Source organism: Aegilops tauschii, chromosome 5 (genome assembly GCF_002575655.3).
Source record: "Aegilops tauschii subsp. strangulata cultivar AL8/78 chromosome 5, Aet v6.0, whole genome shotgun sequence".
NCBI classification, from domain to species: Eukaryota; Viridiplantae; Streptophyta; class Magnoliopsida; order Poales; family Poaceae; genus Aegilops; species Aegilops tauschii.
Genome location: NC_053039.3, coordinates 298825524 through 298847576, shown reverse-complemented (window position 1 = coordinate 298847576; position 22053 = coordinate 298825524). Strand labels below are relative to the sequence as shown.

Sequence of the window (22053 nt, the reverse complement as noted above, 5' to 3'; positions counted from 1 at the left end):
CTTGCGACAGGCTCCGGTTTGTAAGAGGTTTGTAATAAAGCTTGGCCCAAATTGGCAATGTTTTTACCACGACATATATGTGCCATGACATGACACCTTGCCACCTTTGATGACTTTCTGGTGAGTTTAGGATTTATGGGGACTTAAAAATCGAGATTCGAAATGTTTGAGGAAGAGCCAGGACACCGGTATGGTTGTAATTCGTTCCCATTCCTGGCATGAGACCTAAACATGCATCCAAGGACACATGTATAATTTTTCTAGCCATTTCGGTGAACTGGAGCATGTATTTGTAGTTTAGATTTGAATTATGGACATTAAATGCCTAGGAAACTCAATTAGTGTATAAAAAGGCCAAACGAACCCTGAATAAGTTTAAATTTCAGCACGGATATCCCGTGGTTCCATGTTGCCCGTGGAAGAAAATACAAGGCGAAAACAGGTAGTGATTACGTTTCGCCCACAAGGGGAACACGTTTCCCTATCAGAACCACGAGGCTTCTTTGAGAGAAGCTCCAGTTTTTGTAAGAGGTTTGTAATAAAGCTTGGCCCAAATTGGACAATGTTTTTACCATGACATATATGTGCCATGACGTGACACGATGCCACCTTTGATGACTTTCTAGTGAGTTTAGGATTTATGGGGACTTAAAAACCAAGATTCGAAATGTTTGAGTACGAGCCATGACACCAGTACGGTTCTAATTCGTTCCCATTCCTGGCATGGGACCTAAACATGCACCCAAGGACACATGTATAATTTTTCTAGCCATTTTGGTGAACTGGAGCATGTATTTATAGTTCAGATTTGAATTATGGACATTAAATACCTAGGGAAATCAATTAGTGTATAAAAAGGCCAAACGAACCCTGAATAAGTTTAAATTTCAGCACAGATATCCTGTCATTCCATGTTGCCCGTAGAAGAAAATACAAGGTGAAAAGAGGCAGTGATTACGTTTTGCCCACAAGGGGGACACGTTTCCCTATCGGAACCACGAGGCTTCTTTGAGAGAAGCTCCGGTTTGTAAGAGGCTTGTAATAAAACTTGCGCCACAATGGACGAAAAAAATTCCTCGACATATAAGTGCGATGTCGTGACACCATGGCAGGTTTCACGATTTTCAGCTTAGTTTTGGATTTACGGGGATTTAAAAACCGAGATTCTTCTCACGAAATGTTTTCAAATAGCACACGGTTCACTCACGAAAGCCGATATTCAATGAAAACTTCGTGGAAACCATATTTTAAAGTTTCATAAAAATCTGAAAAAATTGTGGGATGTTAAGAAGGTGATGTTTTATTGCGACACAAAATTTCAAGTTGAAAAACATTACGAGATGTGAGCTATGAAAAAGACAAATTCCGCCCTGAAGAGTGACATTACTATTCGGCACTATTTAACACTCATTTTGTCTTTTTCATAGCTCACATCTCTTAATGTGTTTCAACTTGAAATTTTGTGTGCCAATAAAACATCATCCTCTTAACATCCCGCATTTTTTGATTTTTTTTTGAAACTTCAAAACATCTTTTTCTCGTGGTTTTCACCAGTTTCCACCGAATGTTGGTTTCCGTATGATATCCCCCCCCCCCCCGCTAGGCGCGCGATCTAAGTCCTGCGTTCTGACTGGCCAGGACCCAAACCCCAAGGATCGTACGCGTGCACCGTTGGATGCTCCCAGATCAAACGGCAACGCTGAGCCCTTTCGACAGCACATGCAGTACATGGGTAAGCATTGTGCGCATGCGTCGTGTAGCTCATGCTTCCTTCTCTACTAGTATGTTTTCATTCAAAACAGGCTACCGTTTCTCGCCACTCCTCTCATCGGGTTCCCGCCTCTTCTCCCAGATATGCATGGTTTAGATGTTCGTTTAATTCTTATAGTTCATCTCATCCAAAATCAATTAGTTTTGTAAAAAAACTATTTTAAGATTCATGGAATTGTACATTGTAAAGGTAAAAAAATGTGACAATTCATTTTAAAAAGGTTTGGGCAATTAAGATATGAAAGATTCTAAAGGACAAAGGAGAAGTGCTTGTGTTTTGAGGTTTGTGCATTATGCTTAAGTTCAACCATGGATTCTTCTAGATTGTACATGTGGCAGAATCTGGTGGAATGTAGATGATATCCAACGGCCAGTAGTGCTCGGATTTGCCATCTCTGTACCGTCGGATTGGCTTCATCCAATGAGCAACTTTCATAGTTATTCGCACACTATATATGTGTATAGATGTATAGATATATATAGATGTGTCCCATGATAGAACAAAAAAAGTTTGAGCGCATGCGTGGGACCCCCCCCCCCCCCCGCGCTGCTGCCTCGAAGTTGGGAACTAACATCATAGGTATTGAACCAGGCTTGGAGTCGGGTACGGTGTTCGGTTTGTAATGTACTTGGCGTGGCCCATCGAAGTTGTGCATTTGGGATTTAAACACATCATACACCATCGTACCCATACATATTTTCGGGCCGCAAGCAGTGTATACGGGGTCTTCTGATCGACCACGTCTCCCTTGTGCGGTTTTTTGTGACGACACTGATATTTGTGGGCTCCCCGAGTGTATATATATCATCCCTTTGACCGATAATGAGGGGTATGTGTTGGCCATGAATGGATTCCTCCTAGTTCATGTTAGGGCCGGTCACCGTCAAATGTCGATCAACCAAAGCTCGAGCTCATGCGTTGTCAGAATTCCCTCCCAGATGCTCGGATTGTTGGGTTCGACCTACATCAAACCCTGCGTACGTATCTCGTCCTTAACTACCTTGCCTTCATGGTTGTTGTCTGTATCGAGAGGTAGGCACCACATCTAAATTGTACATTATTCTATATTGAAAACACACATCACCCCTTCCCAACGTACATCATTTTGGGCCTCATGCAAGAGGTGCTGGTTTTGTGGTCCCTCTCGTGCGATGTTTATGATGGTTCAATCTATTGGCCCAAGCGGTTTATCGACAACAACAACTGTCATTTGACCAAACGAAAGATTCTTTGGTCCGTCTTATGGTAGGTCATGGCGACATGCATGTATGACCAAAGTATCGATCATTACGTGCATCCGCCCCACTGACACGAAGTGGGAGGTGGTGGGCCAAGCATCCTAGCTAGGTACGACATTATGTCATTATATATATCCTAGCTAGGTGGTTGTTAGGGTGCTTTCGGGTTTGCGAGGCAGGTGCCATCAAAGTTATGCATTGTGTATTTGAAGTTTTAAACATCCCCAATATTCGTACATATATTTGGCCACTTTCAGGTGGTTCTTGACTTCTGGCCCCTCTCATGGATCTTCAGTGACGCGCCCAACCGTGGGCCCGTGGGGTCAAAGTTGTGCATTGGAACTTTGAACATCACATACCATCCTTTTCACTCATATATATTTGGGCCACATGCTGGTGTGGTTGTCTTTTGACCCTCCCTAACGTTATTTTTTGCTGTAAAGACTCTAATGATCCTCAACGGACACGGGGTATAATATCTTAACCGTGTGCGATACAAGTGCGATGTGAATCACCACGACCGCGCAAGCGCGAGCAAATTAATGTGGAGGTACTGGCTCAACCGTGTGCGATGCAAGTGCAATGAAATCACCACGACCATGCAAGTGCGAGCAAAGGGTGGAGGTACTGGCTCAACCGTGTGCGATGCAAGTGCGTTGAAATCACCACGACCGCGCAAGCGCGAGCAAAGGGTGGAGGTACTGGCTTAACCGTGTGCGATGCAAGTGCGCTGTAAAACCACCACCTGTGGAAGCTAAAGGCGAGTAAGTTTATTTGGAAATTAGGACGAACCGTGTGCGATAGACCAGCTAGCTAGAAATATAAAAAACAAACTACCCGCCTTGAGCGTTGCAAAAATCGGAGGATCCGCACCACTTTTCCTTATTATCATACACGCATATTGTTATTGGACCGTGCGCGATCTTGGGCACTGCCGCCCCGCATCAATTCCTTTACCCAAATTTTAGTAGCCGCCGTACTTCAACCTTCGCCCACACTCCTCCAGCACCGACCTTATAGTAAAATTGCAGTAGCCGAGGCATTTGAATCGTCGCCCTCCCTCGTCCACCACCATCTCCACCCACCATTACTAAAATTTTCAGTAGCCGCGGCGTATCCTCAAACACCCCCCCCTCCACAGTCCCCCACCCGCCCCCCGCCCCCCATTCGAACCCTAGCTCACAGCCGCCGCCGGCGCCGCCCCCAACCCTGCCGGTCTGCCCGTTCCTCCTAACTTAGATAATAAAGCTCAGGTTATCCAGCGATTCCCATACCGTCGCCCCACTCCCCTGAGTTTTTAGATGAGTCCTGCGGTGTCCCTCGCCGCCAGATCCACATCCCCTGTTCCAGAATGTCACAGCCTAAGCTCGACCACGTATCCCGGGGAGCCTGACGAGCGTTCGGCCAAGAAGAGGTTTATCATGGCCTCTCCGACGGACGTTGGTGAGGTGGCCGCCGTTTGCCCTGACCTATCGATCCCGGAGCAACACGTCGCCGCGGAAGCCGGCGAAGACGTTCACTATGTTGCCATGCCGAAGGCTTCATGTCAGCGGGCTAGCGTATTACTGTATCTCGGGAAAGCTGGATACGACATCAAGCTCGTCCACACCGATGGCTTCATGCGGGCCATGTCACAGGTTAAGTGGTCCATCCCCAACCCCTCTGGTTCAACCTCCGTCGATCTCTTCGACGGCCCTGACGCTGATCTCCTCCACCAAGCGGTCAAGGATTTGCGAGCTTTATATGCCATCGAGCCCATTTTGTCACTTCTGAAGGACACGTTCTACGGCGGCGGCTTGGGATCCTCAATTGCCAAGTCAGATCTCATCGACCGCGACCATGACCAGGAGGAGGGCACCCACGAAGGTTCTTCCAAGGTGAAACAGCCCATCTGTGACATCAGAGAGTGCACCATGGGTCTGTGCTCTTCCAACTGGAAGGATCCCGTCCATGAAATGTGAGGCAACATTCTATCAGCAAATATTACCTTTTCTAGCTTGCCAACTCGTACCCTTTGTTGTATTAGCATTTGCCGTGCGGTGCTTTAACTGTGTCGTGTTTAATTATTGCAGTTATGCAAAAATGTATTGTTCAATAGGTCTATGTGATGTTTAAGTATGAATTGTCCACTTTAGTTTCACGAATGGCTATATTTGGTTGTTTATAGTGAGTAGATGCCTTGTTTATCTATATTTGGTTGTTAGGTTGGTTGGAGTGAGCATTTTTTCAGTTATCGAGCAGATGCCTTGTTTATCTGTATTTGGTTCTTAGTTTGGTTGCAGTGAGTATTTGTCTAGTTATCAAGCAAATGCCTTGTTTATCTGTATTTGGTTGTTAGGTTGCTTTTTTAAGCATTTGTCCAGTTATCAAGCAGATGCCTTGTTTATCTGTATTTGGTTGTTAGGTTGCTTTTTTAGCATTTCTCCAGTTATCAAGCAGATGCCTTGTTTATCTTTATCTGCTTGTTAGGTTGGTTGCAGTGAGCATTTGTCCAGTTTTCAAGCATATGCCCTATTTATCTGTATTTGCTTGTTAGGTTGGTTGCAGTGAGACTCTGTCCAGTTTTCAATGGCTATATTTGGTTGTTATACTGGTCATTTATGCCTTGTTTATTTCAGTCAATCACAATGTGTGGTTCATTATGTGCAAGTCGGAACTGTGCCGCTCGACTATATCAATACCAGTTTGAACGGCTATATTTGGTTCCAGTTATTCCTGGTGTAGTTAACACATACCCTTTATTTCAGTTTTACACATTTATCCAGTGTGATGTTTAAGCATTACTTATGTTCTATTCATTTTCAACAATACCAATTTGAATTGCAATATTTGATGGCTGTTAAGCCTGCTGTCGGTAACATTGCCTTCCATTTTATATCTGCTTTAACAGCATGCTGAAACCAACACATTCAAGCTATCATTTGGAGATGATGTTGTTTACCTTTGCCATATTTGTTTGATGTTAAGATTGTTGTACTTATCATGCCTCTCCACTACTTATGCAGGACAACAACGGGAGTGGCCACCATTTTCCGCCGAGGTTAGCTTCATCCCTCAGCTTGTACTCCCCCCGTCGTTCCATAATGTAGTGTATATAGATCCAGGCCTGGACACTAGTTAGCTTCTAATATTGACTTGTTGCTTGTAGGTACATATGCCCTTGGCAAGGATCCACGCATCGACCTTTTTTGCGCATGGGGCAATGAGATATTGATGAACAAGCATCAAGTGAGGAAACTGATAAGGATTATTAGCAAAAAGATACGAATGGTGGCAAGCAAATTATTTGTTTATGCTCTATCCAACACAACATTGAGCTGTAGGATGGTAAATACAAACTCTGCAGCCTTCTCTTTTTACTGCTCATAATGAGTTGTTAGACAACAATGTCTGAATCTTTTTCATTCCTAGTGGTTCCCGAAGTAGTTCACTCAAGATTACCTCGCAAAGTACATGATTGATGGACACGCAATGAAGGTTAAAGTATTTCATCCAGACTACAATGAGCATCGAGAAGTCCTAATGAAGACAGTGAAGGATGGACGGGCAGCCATCACAAGGGGTTGGCCTAGAGTCGTGCGCGCCTTACGCATGGAGGAGGGCACAATATGGGCATTCCGCTTCACCTTCTCCAGCAACCAGAATGTCTTTCGCCTCTCTCTTTACAGTCTTTAGTACAACTGTGTTTCATCATTCTTTACTTGGTGCTTCTGTAGTTCTTCAGTATATGTACCTGTGCATTGAATTATGGATTCGTGGTTGAGCCTATATTTGTAATAAACATGGTTGGATATGAAATAAGTGATTGCCTACTTTCAAATTCATAACATGTGATTTTTAAATTAGGGATTAATTGGACTAATTATGGATTAAATAGGGATTACACTACACACGATTTGCGAAAGCGAAATGTCTGCGATATACGTGGAGATCAGAAACGTTTCTAGAATCCACTACGTGTGCGATCAATCTCCACTGCACACACGACCTTCTCTTGAAAACTGTTTGCGTTAGGCCACCTTGCGCAAACGTTTATCACACAAAAAGTGTGTGTGATGGACAGCCTTTGCCACACAGTTTCTTTCTACGCACCGTGTGTGATGCATTCAATAAAGCAAACGATAAATTATTAATATCATGTGCAATGGCAACGCTATCACAAACGATTTAACGGGAAAAATTGTGTGTGATGTACCTGTGAACGGAAACGTTTTCCTTGGAGCGACTGTGTGGGATGTGCATACGAACGGAAACGTTTAGCGGGGACTGACTGTGTGGGATGCACTTGTGACCGGAAACAATTTTGCCGTATAATTGTATTTTTTTTATCTGTATTGTACGTATTTCCGTATTTGAGCGCTCGCCGGTCGCACGTGTGTGCCAGGAGGGCATATCCCCGACGGTTTCTGGGTCGCGTGCGAAGGACCCCCCTATCGCCCACACTCACTTGGAGACGGTTCCAGATGCCGTCGCGGAAAGGGGTTTTAAACCGTTTGTTTAGGACCGACGCGCACCAGTGTATCTCCATCGCATCTGAAGCATATCACCTACGCTGACAAAGGCAAAAGCAAGGTATTGGGTCTAGGTAAGGTTGCGATCTCAAAGGATCGACACATGGACAAAGTCATGCTTGTTGAGTCCTTAGGATTCAACCTCATGTCTGTCTCAATGCTTTGTGATCTTCATATGGCTGTTGTCTTTGGCAAGTATCATTGTGTTGTGATCATGGAAGCTGACCATTCCAAAGTCTTCGAAGGCTTTAGGAGAGGAGACTTGTATATTGTTGATTTCTCTACAGGACCACAACCTGCTACATGTCTACTTGCAAAAACTTCAGAAGGCTGGCTATGGCATCGACGACTAGGTCATGCTGGCATGAGGAACTTGCACACGCTCGCGAAGAAGAAGCATGTCATTGGCATCGAGGATGTCAAATTCCTCAAGGATCACCTGTGTGGAGCCTGTGAAGTTGGAAAGATGACCAAGGCCAAGCATCCCTTAGAGACTATCATGACTACTACTCGTCCATTTGAATTGCTTCACATGGATCTCTTTGGCCCTACTCATTATGCCACATTCACCAATGCTACATCTTTATATGGCTTTGTTATTGTTGATGACTATTCTCGTTACACACGGGTGCATATCATCATTTACAAATATGAAGTGCAGAAAGTCTTCAAACGATTTTCCTCGAGGGCTTCAACCAACTTTGGTGTGAAGATCAAGCACATCAGAAGTGACAATGGGACCGAGTTCAAAAATACTAGTCTTGATAACTATCTTGATAAACTTGGTATTACTCACGAGTTATCTGCTCCTTATACTCCTCAGCAGAATGGCGTCCTGGAGCGTAAGAACATGACTCTTGTTGAGATGGCTCGCACTGTGCTTGATGAATACAAGACGCCTCATCACTTTTAGCCTGAGGCAATTGATACTGCGTGCCACATCATCAACAAGGTATATCTTCACAAATTCTTCAAAAAGACCTCATACGAACTCCTCACTGACAAGAAACCCAATGTGGGTTATTTCAAAGTCTTTGGTGCTAAATATTGGATTAGAGATCCTCATCACAATTCTAAATTTGCACCGAAAGCACATGAAGGTTTTATGCTTGGTTACAGAAAGGACTCGCACACCTATAGAGTCTTCAACACCGTTCATCACAAGGTTGTTGAAACTGTATTTATGAAGTTTGCTCAGGTGGACGAGAAGTATCAATTTCACACCATACGGCCGCTCATGTGAGCGGGCGCAGTGAGATGGAACGCCATTTTTTACTCTGTTTCTTCTGGTGCACCTCCACTTTATTTCTTCTATCTCCTTCTTCACTCTTTTCCTTGTTCAAACTTAATTTTGTCCATAAATAGCCCATTTCCCGTGGAAACAAAATAAAGAGAGGATTTTGGAATGTTATGCCTCCATTAGTCATCAGTGGCAATGTCGGAGCAAATATCTCGGTTTAATGAAATATATCAGTTTAAACTCGGGTTAGAGGAGTGTAGAAATAACACTCATCAGGACCCGTTGAGGCTACCATTTGTGTTGGGAGCTTCTGTTTTATATGGTGGTTTCGGTAGCACAAACCTAGTTGGAAGGCTGAGAGGGCGCTGAAGCTATAGGATTCGGCTGCCTCCATAACTCATGCCCTTACTATCTAGCCTAATCCCGCAGACATCAGATCTTCTAGGCGTCATATCTTGTACGTCAAATTTCATGATGGGTGTGCGCCATGAGATGAGTCGTGGGCTTGGGCCACCCCGTCGCTAACAGGCTAAGAGCATCTCCACCCGCCCCCCAAGACACCTTTTTAAGCTCGGTTTTAGGATCGGCGACGCTTTTTGCCAAAAAACAGCCCAGCCACGCCCCCCCCCCCCAGGACGTCAAAATAGCGTCGGCAAACCCAGGCGAAACCCAACGCGTTGGGGGCTCTTGGGGGCGCCGGCGGAACTTTCGGCGAATCGTGTCTCCCCACATATCCTTTTTCTTGGCCCACTTAATCATTTCCCTCACAAACTTTTGGTTGGGGTGGGGTGTGGCTGGGAAGATGCCCTCCCCATGCACTCCTATTTCGGGCGGATAAAGCATTTGGCCCCCCAAGACATCAACTTTTTTTGGTTCGGTGGTGTTCTTGGGGGCTCCAACGGCTGGAGATGCTCTAACTCCTGCCTCTGTTGTTAGGTCTTCGGGGCATAGCACTGTTGGTATCCTACTTCGTGAGCTCCACCTCATGTGATACATCATTTGAAGTATATGTAACAAAAATAACCTTTTAAGCTAAATTTACATACTTATGCTAAGTGACAACTTTATGAAAAAATGTACTCCCTTAGTTTCATAATGGAGAGAATTTTTTTCTTAAAGTCAAACATGTATATATTTGACCAAGTTTAAACAAAAAATATCGACACTCACAATACAAAATCATTATCATTACATTCATCATTAAGTGTGCTTTTATGTTTTATTTATCCAGTATTTTACGCGTTGATTGTTTATCTTATAAATTTGGTCAGGCATAAAAATGTTTGACTTTCAAAAACAAGATATGCACTACATTATAGAGAGGGGGTAGGTAACAAAATATGCAGTGCATTTTTAGATTTTTTTTACTCTGTTTAGCGTTTGTGTTTTTCTCGGGAAGGCGAGGCGACGACGACTCCTTGTAGATGGAATAGTGTTCTCCCCTCCTAGCCCCCATCTCGGTGGTGCGTCTTGCGTTGTTGGAGGACGTGTGGAAGTGTCTTTCAGGCGGATCTCGTGGGATTCGGTCGACGTTTGTCTTCGACGGTTTTGCGTGGATCTGATCTGAGTTCATGTGTTTATAGGTTAGATCATTCTGATCTACACTTCTGTTCATCGACGATGGGGTGTTGTTTTGGTGCGTTGCTCATTTGGGGCCTTAGCACGACGACTTCCTGACTACCTACTATAATAAAGTTTGCCCGGCTCTGGAGAGGGAGGGGCCATGACGGCGGCGCGCCTTTGGCTCGCTCTAGTGTTTGTAGTAGTCGCTATGTGGTATATGAACATGAATATAATTTGTATTACTCTTCGTGTTCTTTGTGACTTCACGATATTTGATGAATAGACCAAACGATTTCTCGCAAAAAGGCAAGCACAAAAAAATAAGGATATATTTTTCGTGTGGTCTTTTTTCTAACACAGTACACTCATACATACGCACATACATTCATCTGATGAACGCGTGGACGCACAACCTAACCCTATGAGCACCTCCAAAAAGATTGAGCCGACATATCATCTTGAGGTTGATGAAGTCGCCGCTGACATCTTTGTAATCGATAAAGACATTTTCTCCCCCTGAACGCACATCATCAAAAGGCTTAAAATAAATTCAGAAAAAAATGCATGTTTAATTTCACCTGGCCGGATCGACCGGACGTCCTTTGCAACTTCAAGTGTCACGGTTAGATATTTGATTGGGCTTTTGATGGAGCCTTGTATAATCTTGTCGATCTCTCCTGATCATCCATGGCTAGCCTCTTATCCATTCTAAACTCGGCCGGTCATTGTTTTTTCGTGCTTATAATAGGTCAAATCAGCGCGGCGGAAATGAACTGAGCGCTAAGAATATACGTGCATTTTTTTATCAACATAAAATGTTTAATTACGCTGCCAAGTGGTCATTCCGACAGTGCTGACTTATGAAAAAGAAAGACTAAAAAAGTAGCGGACGTGGCTATTTTGCACCTCGGCTCAGCTAGGCCCGGGTGTGAACAGTAAAATCGTTTTAAATGGTAGAAACTCAAAATAAAATAAAATTTGTGGTGCAAGATGCTCATGTGCGTGATTTCTATGTAAAATTTGAGAAGTTTGGACATTCAAGGAACTCTGTGAAAAAAGTAGGATGTCTTATAAACTTTTGAAAACAGACATGCGATTTTGTCTTTTTACCACGAACTCCTCGAATGTTCAAACACCTTGAAATTTTGCAAGAAGATTGCACATTTGAGCATCTTGCGTCATAATAAAAAATTATTTTCTTTTCGCTTTTTTATTTTAGTTTTCACCGGGTGTAGATCAACCCCGGGCACCAAATTGAATTATCGAAAAGTAACTCATTTTCTTGCTATTATTTTTCACTACACAATTTTTATCTCCTGCATTGTTTTCTCTTTCTTTTCTGCCTTTCGGAATTGACTTACATAAATTGTCATCGGTACATGATGATACTTTTACAGTTAGACTCTTCCACTCCTCTCTTATTTATCTTTTTTTGCAACCTTCATTTTGCCGGATGATTATGAATTATCCTTCATCGCTGACCGTCGATGTAGTTATGAATCTCACCAATTCGTCTCTATATTTCCCCTCAAGTTCTATCCTTCATGAACCTTGTCGACGTGTCCACCTCATCTTCTTCGTGACACATGTTCCAGCTAAGGACTATGTATAACGTGCATACTGTGACATAACCATACCAAACATCTTAAGCTTTTATCAGCGTGTCACGTAATAGGGTTAGCAAGGGCGAAATGAACACACTTGGTAGCGTGCAGAGTCCACGTCCGAGATAACTGAGCAAACAGAAAAAACCTGCTCCGCAAGAGACGCTAGTGTCTTGCGACGTCCTTTCTGTTGGTTCACATGGCCTCTGCGGACAACTCATCGCGAGGAGATGGAGGAACCTGGATATGCATCGCGAGGAGAAAGTAACGAACGTGGCTATTCTGCAACCGGGCTCAGCTAAGCCCGGGTGCGAGCAGTAAAATTGTTTTAAATGGCAAAAAAAACTCAAAATTTCCAGAAATGAAAATTGTAGTGCAAGATGTTTATGTGCGTGATGGCTATGTAAAATTTGATGAAGTTTGTACATTCAAGGATCTCCTGAAAAAAAAGACAAATTTCAGGTGTCTTAGAAACTTTTGAAAGCAATACTGTTCACGCCTGATTTTGTCTTTTTTGCCACGAGCTCTTCAAATGTCCAAACACCTTGAAATTTTGCAAGAACATCACGCATTTGAGCATCTTGCACCATAATGTAAATCATTTTTTTGTTTGCTATTTTTCGATTATACTTTTCACCAGGTGTTGATCAGCCCGGGCACCAAATTGAATTATCGGAAACTAACTCATTTAAACCCATTTTCTTGCTATTATTTTTCACTACATAATTTTTATCTCCTTCGTTGTCTTTTCTTCCTTTTCTGCATTTCTTTAAAGCCCTTTTTCTGCCTTTCTGGATTGACTTACATAAATTGTCATCGGTGTATGATGATACTCTAAAAGATCTTACTATATTTTTACAGTTAGACTCTTCTACTCCTCTCTTGTTTGCCTTTTTTGCAACCTTCATTTTGTGGGATGATGATAAACTATCCTTCATCGCTGACAGTCAATGTAATTGTCAACAATTTTTCTCTATCACCAATTCATCTCTATATTTTTCCCTCAAGTTCTATCCTTCATGAACCCTGTGCCGACGTGTCCAAATTATCTTCTTCGTGGCACATGTTCCAGCTAAGGACCATGTCTAATGTGCATACCGTGACGTAACCATACCAAACATCTTAAGCTTTTATCAGTGCGTGAACACACTTGGTAGCGTGCAGAGTCCACATCCGAGATAACCGAGCAAGTAGGAAAACTTGCTCCGCAAGAGACGCTAGTTTCTTGCGACGTCCTTTCCGTTGGTTCACATGGCCTCCGCGGACAACTCGTCGCGAGGAGATGGAGGAACCTGGATATGCACCTGGCACGTAGATGAAGTAACTTCCATGTCAGAACCGCGTGGCGCTGCAAAGGTGTAGAAGCGATGTTGTACCGGACGCCTCCTGAATTCCAAATGTCCACATTTGTATTATATTCTCCGTCGCAATGCATGAAGCAAAGACCATGACTCTTGAAAACCTCATGTTTTTTTAAGTTGGAAAATAACTTTTACATATGTTCTTTTTTGCTTTTAATAAAGAATCCTTGTTGCTCTTGGTCTTCATTTTGTTTTGATTTATCGTAATTTGTATCGATTTTACTAGGTTTAATGTATCAATGGAAATCATATATACTGTACAATCGTTTGTGAAGAAACACAGCCGAGGACGTTGGGACTATACCAACGCGTGGGACAATTCCTCAACAGTTGCTTACATACTCAATCCAACGGCTTCCACGGTCACAAAACCAAACCTAGCTGACAGTGACGGAGACAAAGATGAGACGTGCCCTCGCCTCATCTCATCTTTCCCTTCCTTATTCCGCTCGGATGCTATTATTGCGTTGCATCATCGATCCGTCTCCCGCCGCTCACGAGATCGATGGACCATAAACAAATCAACCGATCTCATTTTAATTATAATTAATATAAGCCCGAGAAACGGGACAAAATTAGCAGTCGGAAATATAGGGGCATCGCCGTCGTCAAGTGGCCATCGCCAACGTCCCGCAGCCTCCGCCTCCACCGTCTCCTCCTCCATCAATCACCGCATCCCCACCGGCGGCCCCCGGCAATAAGAACCCGAATCGCGCCCCGTCCCCCTCGCTCAAAATCCCGACGAATCTCGCGCCGGACGCAGGAATCACGAATCCCCGAGGATATTCATCGGGAATCCGGGAAGAAAGCCCCGGCCTTGGCGGTCCGGCCATGGACACGGAGCCGCTGCTCCCCACCACGGCGCCGCAGCCGCTCCACCCGCTGCCGGAGCACGCGACGGTCTCCAACTTCGACCTCGGGCCGCCCTCCTCGCCCTGCCCCTCCCCGGCCTCCTCCTACAAGGACCGCCTCATCTTCGGGCCCCACGACACGCCGCCGCCGCCCCCGCCCCCGCCCCCGCTGCCGTCGTCCGCGCGCCACTACCGCCGCATCTCCGTCGGCCACGCCGACCCGTTCCGCGACTACGACCATCCGTCCTGCTCCTCCTCCCCGCCCTCCGACGAGGAGGGCCAGCCCCAGCCCACCACGCCCTCGCTCTTCAATTTAATCAGCGGCCGCACCAACCTCCACCGCTCCCGCACCGCGCCCGCCATGGCGCCGCTCAGCGCCGCTGTCCTCGCCGCCTCCGCCCAGGCCGACCACCAGAACCCGCCACCGCCGCCGCGGAGGCCGGCCATCGTGCTGCACGCCTTCCTCTTCCTGCTCGCCTACCTCGGCCTCGGCGTCTCCTTCTACGCCGCCTTCCCGGCCAACTTCACATCCTCCGCCGGGCCCACCCACCCCGTCGTCGACGCCCTTTACTTCTGTATCGTCACGCTCTGCACAATTGGCTACGGGGACATCACCCCGGCCAGCCCTGCCGCCAAGCTCTTCGCCATATCCTTCGTCCTCATCGGCTTCGGCTTCGTCGACATCCTCCTCTCCGGCATGGTGTCCTATGTGCTCGACCTCCAAGAGCACCTCCTCATCACCGCGATCAAGAACCCCCGCTCTGCGCGCAAGCACCGCCACAACTACATCTTCGACATCAAGAAGGGCCGAATGCGCGTGCGCATGAAGGTCGCCCTCGCGCTTGGTGTGGTGGCCATCTGCGTCGGCATTGGGGCCACTGTGCTCAGGAAGGTGGAGAACATGGGCTGGCTCGATGCCGTGTACCTTGCAGTGATGTCGGTGACCACGGTCGGATACGGCGATCACGCGTTCCGGACACTGCAGGGCCGCCTTTTTGCCTCTGGGTGGCTTCTCGTGTCCACGCTAGCCGTGGCACGGGCATTCCTCTACTTGGCGGAGATGAGGATCGACAAGAGGCACCGTGCAATGGCCAACTGGGTGTTGTCCAGAGACATGACCGTGTCAGAGTTTCTCGCTGCAGATATCGACAACAATGGCTATGTCACGTAAGTTATCGCGGTATCAAACCTTATTTTCATGCCTGCATTGACCAATTCCCCTATTGAATTTCATTCGGCAATTTAGCATGTACAACGATTCTGAAAGTATTACGTCCCTGCAAAGATGCTTTACTAGCTATACTTGATTTGCGGATAGTAAGCAACATGTGTGTCAGTTGGAAACCAGCACATCATGACATTATCAAAAGCTCTGGCATTCAGTAACAGTATAGTCATACCTCAACTCACAAGTCACAGAATATCTTCATGCCAGCTAGTGGACAGTAGGTATATTATTAGCACTAGCTGACATACTGTTATAATTTCCACAAATGAGCTGATAGGTTTTGTGGCTTATTTTTTACAATAGGGTGTTCCTAACAGTTGCGTTGTGCTTAACATAAAGGTAAAAATCTGGAAACGATAAAATAATGGCTCAAATTAATACTACTTGATTTATTTTTCTTACTCAGCTTAGTACTTGATATATGATTTGTTTTGTACTGCATTTTGAATTTGCTCAAATGGAAAATCTGAAAATGGGGTGAAGAACATGGTATTTGGAGCCGGGTTACTATTGTTGTAATAGAATAATATGTGATCTGAAAAGGAGACGACTTTGAATACGGTGTATAATAATTATATATACCATCTATCAGTTGTGATTCTGGTGAATTATGCCCACACAACTTATTTTATGTTGGCATATAGCATGAACAAAATTATGAAATCGGTTATCTAGCCATGTTAGTGGAATCGATTATTTGGTCGTTGTATTTTGCTTATGTTTCTATGTATATTTCTGTGATGAATTATTATTTTTAAATATTATAGTGCGCAATTAAAGGGCTGTAAGATGGCAAGAGCACTAAATCTAAAGAGCTTGACAGCCTTTTCAACTCAGAAGCGTGCCATGATAGAACCCGGAAATGGTTACCTATGTAAAGTATGGCGTGTGAGGGAAGGATGGTTTTTATTAGTAAAATACAATTGTAAATTTTAGTGGAATCTTTAGTACTGAGTAAATGAATCAACTTATGACTACTGTATTGCTGACTTTTGTGCTTGTTTTGGTAACTCAAACATGTTTTGTGTTGTATGACAACCCTGAGCCCATCAGAAATGCATTATGTTAGGGTACATATTAATTTGCAAGAGAGCAATTAATTTTGGTAATGTCCTTATACAAGACAACACATTGTCCATAATGTTGTTTATTTATCATCATATGCACGCTGTAGTACAATCATTTATCATAATGAAAGATATTTCCATTTCCATTAGTTATGAAGCTATACCATATCCTGTTTTTCTTATACTGAGGTATTCACATAGTTTGCTGAGGTTCTTCCTACTGCAGACACACACACAAAAATTGCTTCTGCTGTAGAACTTCACTAAGCATAAATTAATCAGGGATAATTGATGATTATGATTATGAGGTAGTTTTAAAAATATGCACACTGTATTGAAAATTTGAGATGGTGAATTCTGTAGTTATTCTGTAATGTATATGAATAGGGGAATTCAAGATACAGTACTTTGTGTTGCAATAGCTCACCCCCTTGGTCTTCCTTTTAAGTTGGACTGTTGGAAGCCTTGGTCTTCCTTTTAAGTTGGAAGAGAGAATTGTGCCCTGCAGCACATTTCTTTCATGATTCTATCGCTTGTTAGGATCTGCAGAATAAGGCTTGATTTCTATCACATTTGACTTGTCTTCAAAAAGAAAAGGAAAAAAATCCCAACATGTATAAAGCTATTTTTCTTCCAAACATAGCATTCTTGTATAATGTCCAATTCTTTGCTTTCAGCCTAGCGCTAAGAGTTGTTATTTGCTATACTTTGTGTATTGCACCTATAGTATATCCAGTCAGTTATCTTGATAATGTTTCAGTAATGCATTTAATTATATATTTTATATGTGCAATTATTTCAGAAACCATTGATGTTAACCCTTAGACTTCACAGCTACACTCATCTTCATGTATTTTTCTATGGTTGGCTAGTATGGTTCTCAATTGTTATCTACGTTGAAAATCTAGTGGTTCTCACCAATCATCAACATAGAAAATGTAGTGGCCTTTGGTGTGTATTTTAATTGTATATTCATTCCATTTTAGTAAACTTAATTTATTTTGAATTGGTAAATGATTTGTTTTTGCATCCATTTCTTAGCACATTGATTTGAACATTTTGTTGAGAAGCATTTTATCGTTTGCTTGAGTTTGGCATGTATGCATCCAAGTGATTTGCGTCTAACACTACAAAAATGAAAATGGAGCGCGCTTATAAGCAATAAAAGATGGAAGCTGCACCCTTTAATGGCTGCCTTAGCATTATACAGCAGTTGTCATTGGAACACAATACACAATAATTTGGATTGCAATAGTAAATCAGTGTTGCTTAGGCTGCTGATTGCATCATACTGCTTTGTACCCGTGAAGCTGCATATTCCACCCACATTTAGTAATTTACTTCTAATTTGGTGCCAACGCAAATAGGCAATTTTCTCGAAATGCTTATGTTGTTATACTTTTAGTAACAATTATTACACAGCCAGAACGGTTGAGCACTGTCATCTAATGATAACAAATACGTAGTGTTTCCATCACATTTCCTGGAAGAGCATTGCTTAGTTCCATTTTGGACACAGCTTGCTTGTTTGCAGTAGCTGTATTGGTTAATGATGTTCTGCATTTGCACATTGTTTCAGGAAATCGGAATTTGTGGTTTACAAGCTGAAAGAGATGGGGAAGATTTCGGATAAGGACATCAAGATGATCGTGGAGCAGTTCCAGAGGCTGGACTCTGGAAACTGTGGAAAGATCACGCTTTCGGATCTCCTGCAGAGTCATCACCTGGGCCATGAACCTAGGGACATGAAAAGGGGGAAGAATTCGTGACGGATGGCGCCGAACCGAAAAAACCCGCCCGTAGGACAGTAAGAATTTTGGGACTGTAAAATATATGGAAGGAAGGTTAGAGCTAGGATGCTTGCACCGGATGGGATCATTTGAAGGTAGAATAGCTCCAGATAAGTTACCAGCATGGGTGGAATGATCCTACTGCCCTAGAAGCGGTGAGAAGATCATTTCATGCCTGTAGGAAGGAGGCTGTAAATACAAGGAAAGCAGTTATCGAGATGATTTTCTTTGGAAATATGTGGCAGGTGAGGTGACCTGTTTTAGCCTCTCATAATTTTTCTCTTGTCTGGTCAAACATGAGATGGATGACAGGTGTGGGCTTGTCTGGTCCACATAACTGATTCAGGCCCGCGGTTGGATGCCAACGCCCCACTTTTGGTTAGATGGATGGATAGATCTCTACAGCGGAGACCAGGCGTCCGTTTTGTTTGAATGATTTGACGTCGTTTTCTGGACTTCAGGCACGGTCACGCTGTCATGAAATTTAATTCTCTCTTTCTTGGCGCTGTTTGAGATGGATATGACCATGTGTTTGCTGGACATGTGTAAAACGTAGGTAACGACTTGGACCTGGTGAAAAATTGGCTGTCCAGCAAGTTTGGCGACGGGAGGTTGACCGGAAAACTAGGGTTGCCTCCCCTCCAGTGCCGCCACTCCATAGGTGGTCTCTGGCCTCTTTTTGACAACCTTCCCTGAAACAAGCCCCCAACGGTGTGGCTAGCTCCAAATGAATTCATGGTGGCTTTTGGTTGGGTGCCACAACTCCGTCAAGGCCTTAATTGTTCGGATTTGACGTCCAAAATTTTAGTCCTTCAAGTACCTTTACCGAATTATCATGGTCAAGTATGTGTCTTGCGTCCTTGTTATAAAACCACTGCTTTCAAGGCAGATATTCTGGCCTCTATTAATTAGTTGGACCTAGCATATGTTCCCGCAGATTTGGTCTTCGTAGTCGCGTCAACTGCGCGTGGCATCGCTAGTAGTACGAAATACTGCCTCTGGTCCTTTTTACTCTGCGTATTAGATTTTTGTCAAGTCAAACTTTACAAAGTTTTAACAAATTTATATTGAAAAATATCAACATCTACAATACAAAATATATATACTATGAAACTACATTTCAAAACGAATCTAACAATATAGATTTGACATTGTGATTGTTGATACGTTTTTCTATAAGTTTGGTCAAAGCAAAGATACTTTGACTTTGGATAGAACTTATATGCAGACCAAAAAGGGCCGGAGGGAGTATTTCCACTTTCATGTGTGGAGTATGATCTATACTGGCTGGAACTGGATAGAAAACATTGGCGTGTGTCATCTTTATCTGAAGGCGCTGCTCTGAAACATCAACATGACCATTTGGCTGCCAGGGTTACATCTGATCTTAACCACCACCACGAGGACTTTCGTTCTTACATACTAGTGTCTAGGTGTTTCTTGTTAATCTCTTTTCCTAGTCACAGTTAATTGCTTTGATGCTAGCCGTATCTTTTGTACTTCAAACACGATAAATTATACTCCCTCCGTCCCAAAGTTGTACTAAGTTTGAGACACTTATTTTGAGACAGAGGGAGTATTTGAGTATCCTCTAGATGCAAAAGTCAGGAGATATGCAAAATGAACCTGATCACCACAAGAATATAAGCAAATATGATGGTGGTATTTGGTTCCCATAGCAGCAGTGGACCCAAACTGCCCCAGAAGTTTCAGCTATTTTGTCACTAGTGTGCTTCAACGAGACGGGAAATTCATACTGGTATACGTACGGCACAAGCACAACAATGGTAGAGGAAGATGTGACCACTAACTAGACGGGGGAAACAAACGGGCACAATCAGAACCCCCAGGGAGCTACAGATCCTTAACAAACTTTTTTTTAGTCAGAAAGAGGATTCTTCAGGAAGCGGGAGGCACGGTTGATGGGGTCGCCGCTGCCGGCAGGGCCTTCTTCTCCTTGGGCACCGGCTCTGCACAAGGAAACCGGCGAAAACACGCCATCAGCAAAGTTTCTGCCGAATCACCGACGCCGTGCTGGCAATTGTGGTGAAAATGGAAATTGGATCGGTGATTACTTGAGATGAGAGCCTTGGGGCGGTCCTTGAAGAGAATCTTGTGCCGGATGATACCGATCACCTCCAGCTCCACCTCCGCCGCCGCCGCCGGTCCACCTTGGCCGAGCTCGCCGGTATCTCCGTTGTCGTTCTTCTTCTTCCTCAGCACAAGCAGGGGTTTCTTGAGAGTCACCTTCGAGCCGGCGAGCTCATGGTACCCCACGGTGAAGGTGTACCCGCCCTGGCAATGGCAAGACCGCCGTGAAGATCCCCCAAACCAAATCAAGAAACCAAATATGCTGGGAGGGTTAGTGGTTCTTGCCTTGGAAGTCGGGGCGGAGGAGGTGGAGCAGAGGCGGCCGATGTGGAGACCCTGGATGCGGCCGGAGAAGCAGGGCTGCGGCTGCAGCACGCCCTGCACCTCCACCACCGCCCACTCCGGGCACGCCGCCTCGCCGCACCCGCACCGGACCTGGATCTGCATCGCCGCCTCGCCTCGGATCGGATGTGGAGACAGGGGAGGAGGAGGAGAGAGATTGGTTCGCGAGGCTTTCTGCTGGATGTTGGCGGGCTGCTTTCCCGCCCTTTTCATTTCCCCGTGCTTCTATTAGTTCGCGCCAAAACACCCCCAATTGTTTTTGCTTCCCTTTTTTTCCAAATGATTTTCTTTGCTTATACTGCCCTGGTTGCTCCAACGATGAAACAATGAACTCCCCCCCTCTCTCTCTCTCATGTGACACGAGAGGAGCTCCTTGAATTAGGCCAACTCCAACGCATGTTCCCAAACGAACGTCCGTTTCGGATTTTGTTCGTTTGGGTCGGGTAAAGGTGCGGCATACGCCCGTTTTTCTGTTTGCGCTGACCGTGCGTTCAACGGGCGAACACAACCACAGTAGTTGAAGCCCCTATGTATACATTTTTTGAACTATATACACATTACCGAGTAAATCAAATATTGCTAATAGTTTTACAATCAAATAGTTCCACATCCGAATAAAAACACAATCAAATAGTTTTACAATCCAATGAAATAGTTTTACAACCCAATCGAAATTATCCTGAATACATGGAACGAAATAAACCGATATATCTACTGGTTGCCAATGTGAACCCACGTGTGCTCAATCAAGTCATCTTGGAGCTGCATATGAGTATGACAATCACGCATTTCATGATGGAATTGGGTGAATTGTTCAAACGTTGCCGGTTCTTGGTGCTCAGGCGCAACATTTTCACCCTAAAAATCAAACCCTTGGCCGTAGATGATGTCAGCACGCTCATGCTCCACGATCGTGTTGTGCATGATCACACAAGCAGTCATCACCTCCCAAAACTTCTCGGCGCTCCATGCAGTGCAGGGTGTCGAACGATACCCCATTGAGATTGAAGCACGCCAAAAGCACGCTCCACATCCTTCCTAGCACTTTCTTGCTGTTGGGCAAATCTCTGTCTCTTCTCTCCTTACGGATTGGGTATTGTCTTCACAAGAGGTGACCACTGAGGATAGATACCATCACCTAGGTAGTATCCCTTGTTGTAATGGTGGTCATTGGTCTCAAAGTTGACCTCTATGGAGTGGCCTTCTGCAAGCCTTGCAAATACCGGAGAACGCTGAAACACGTTGATATCATCGTGAGAACCAGCCATGCCGAAGAAAGAATGTCATATCCAAAGATCTTGTGAAGCCACCGCTTCTAGTATGACAGTGGCACCTTTCACATGCCCCTGCCAAGTAAATGGACAGTTCTTCCACTTCCAGTGCATACAATCTATGC

General features: G+C 44.5%; 2 protein-coding genes across 2 annotated transcripts; one reads left to right on the top strand and one right to left on the bottom strand.

Annotated features, from left to right (window-relative positions):
• The first annotated feature begins 13868 nt into the window (after positions 1–13868).
• LOC109783335 (two pore potassium channel c) lies at positions 13869–18498 on the top strand. Its single transcript, XM_020341948.4, has 2 exons — positions 13869–15306; positions 18014–18498. Exons 1-2 carry the CDS (start codon positions 14120–14122, stop codon positions 18201–18203), a joined length of 1377 nt encoding a protein of 458 aa, XP_020197537.1. The 5' UTR covers positions 13869–14119; the 3' UTR covers positions 18204–18498.
• Positions 18499–19868: 1370 nt separating this feature from the next.
• On the bottom strand, positions 19869–20868 carry LOC109783332 (uncharacterized). The gene is made up of 3 exons (XM_020341944.4): positions 20601–20868; positions 20300–20519; positions 19869–20194 (listed from the first exon to the last, which is right to left on the bottom strand). Exons 1-3 carry the CDS (start codon positions 20760–20762, stop codon positions 20124–20126), a joined length of 453 nt encoding a protein of 150 aa, XP_020197533.1. The 5' UTR covers positions 20763–20868; the 3' UTR covers positions 19869–20123.
• Between the last annotated feature and the right edge of the window lie 1185 nt (positions 20869–22053).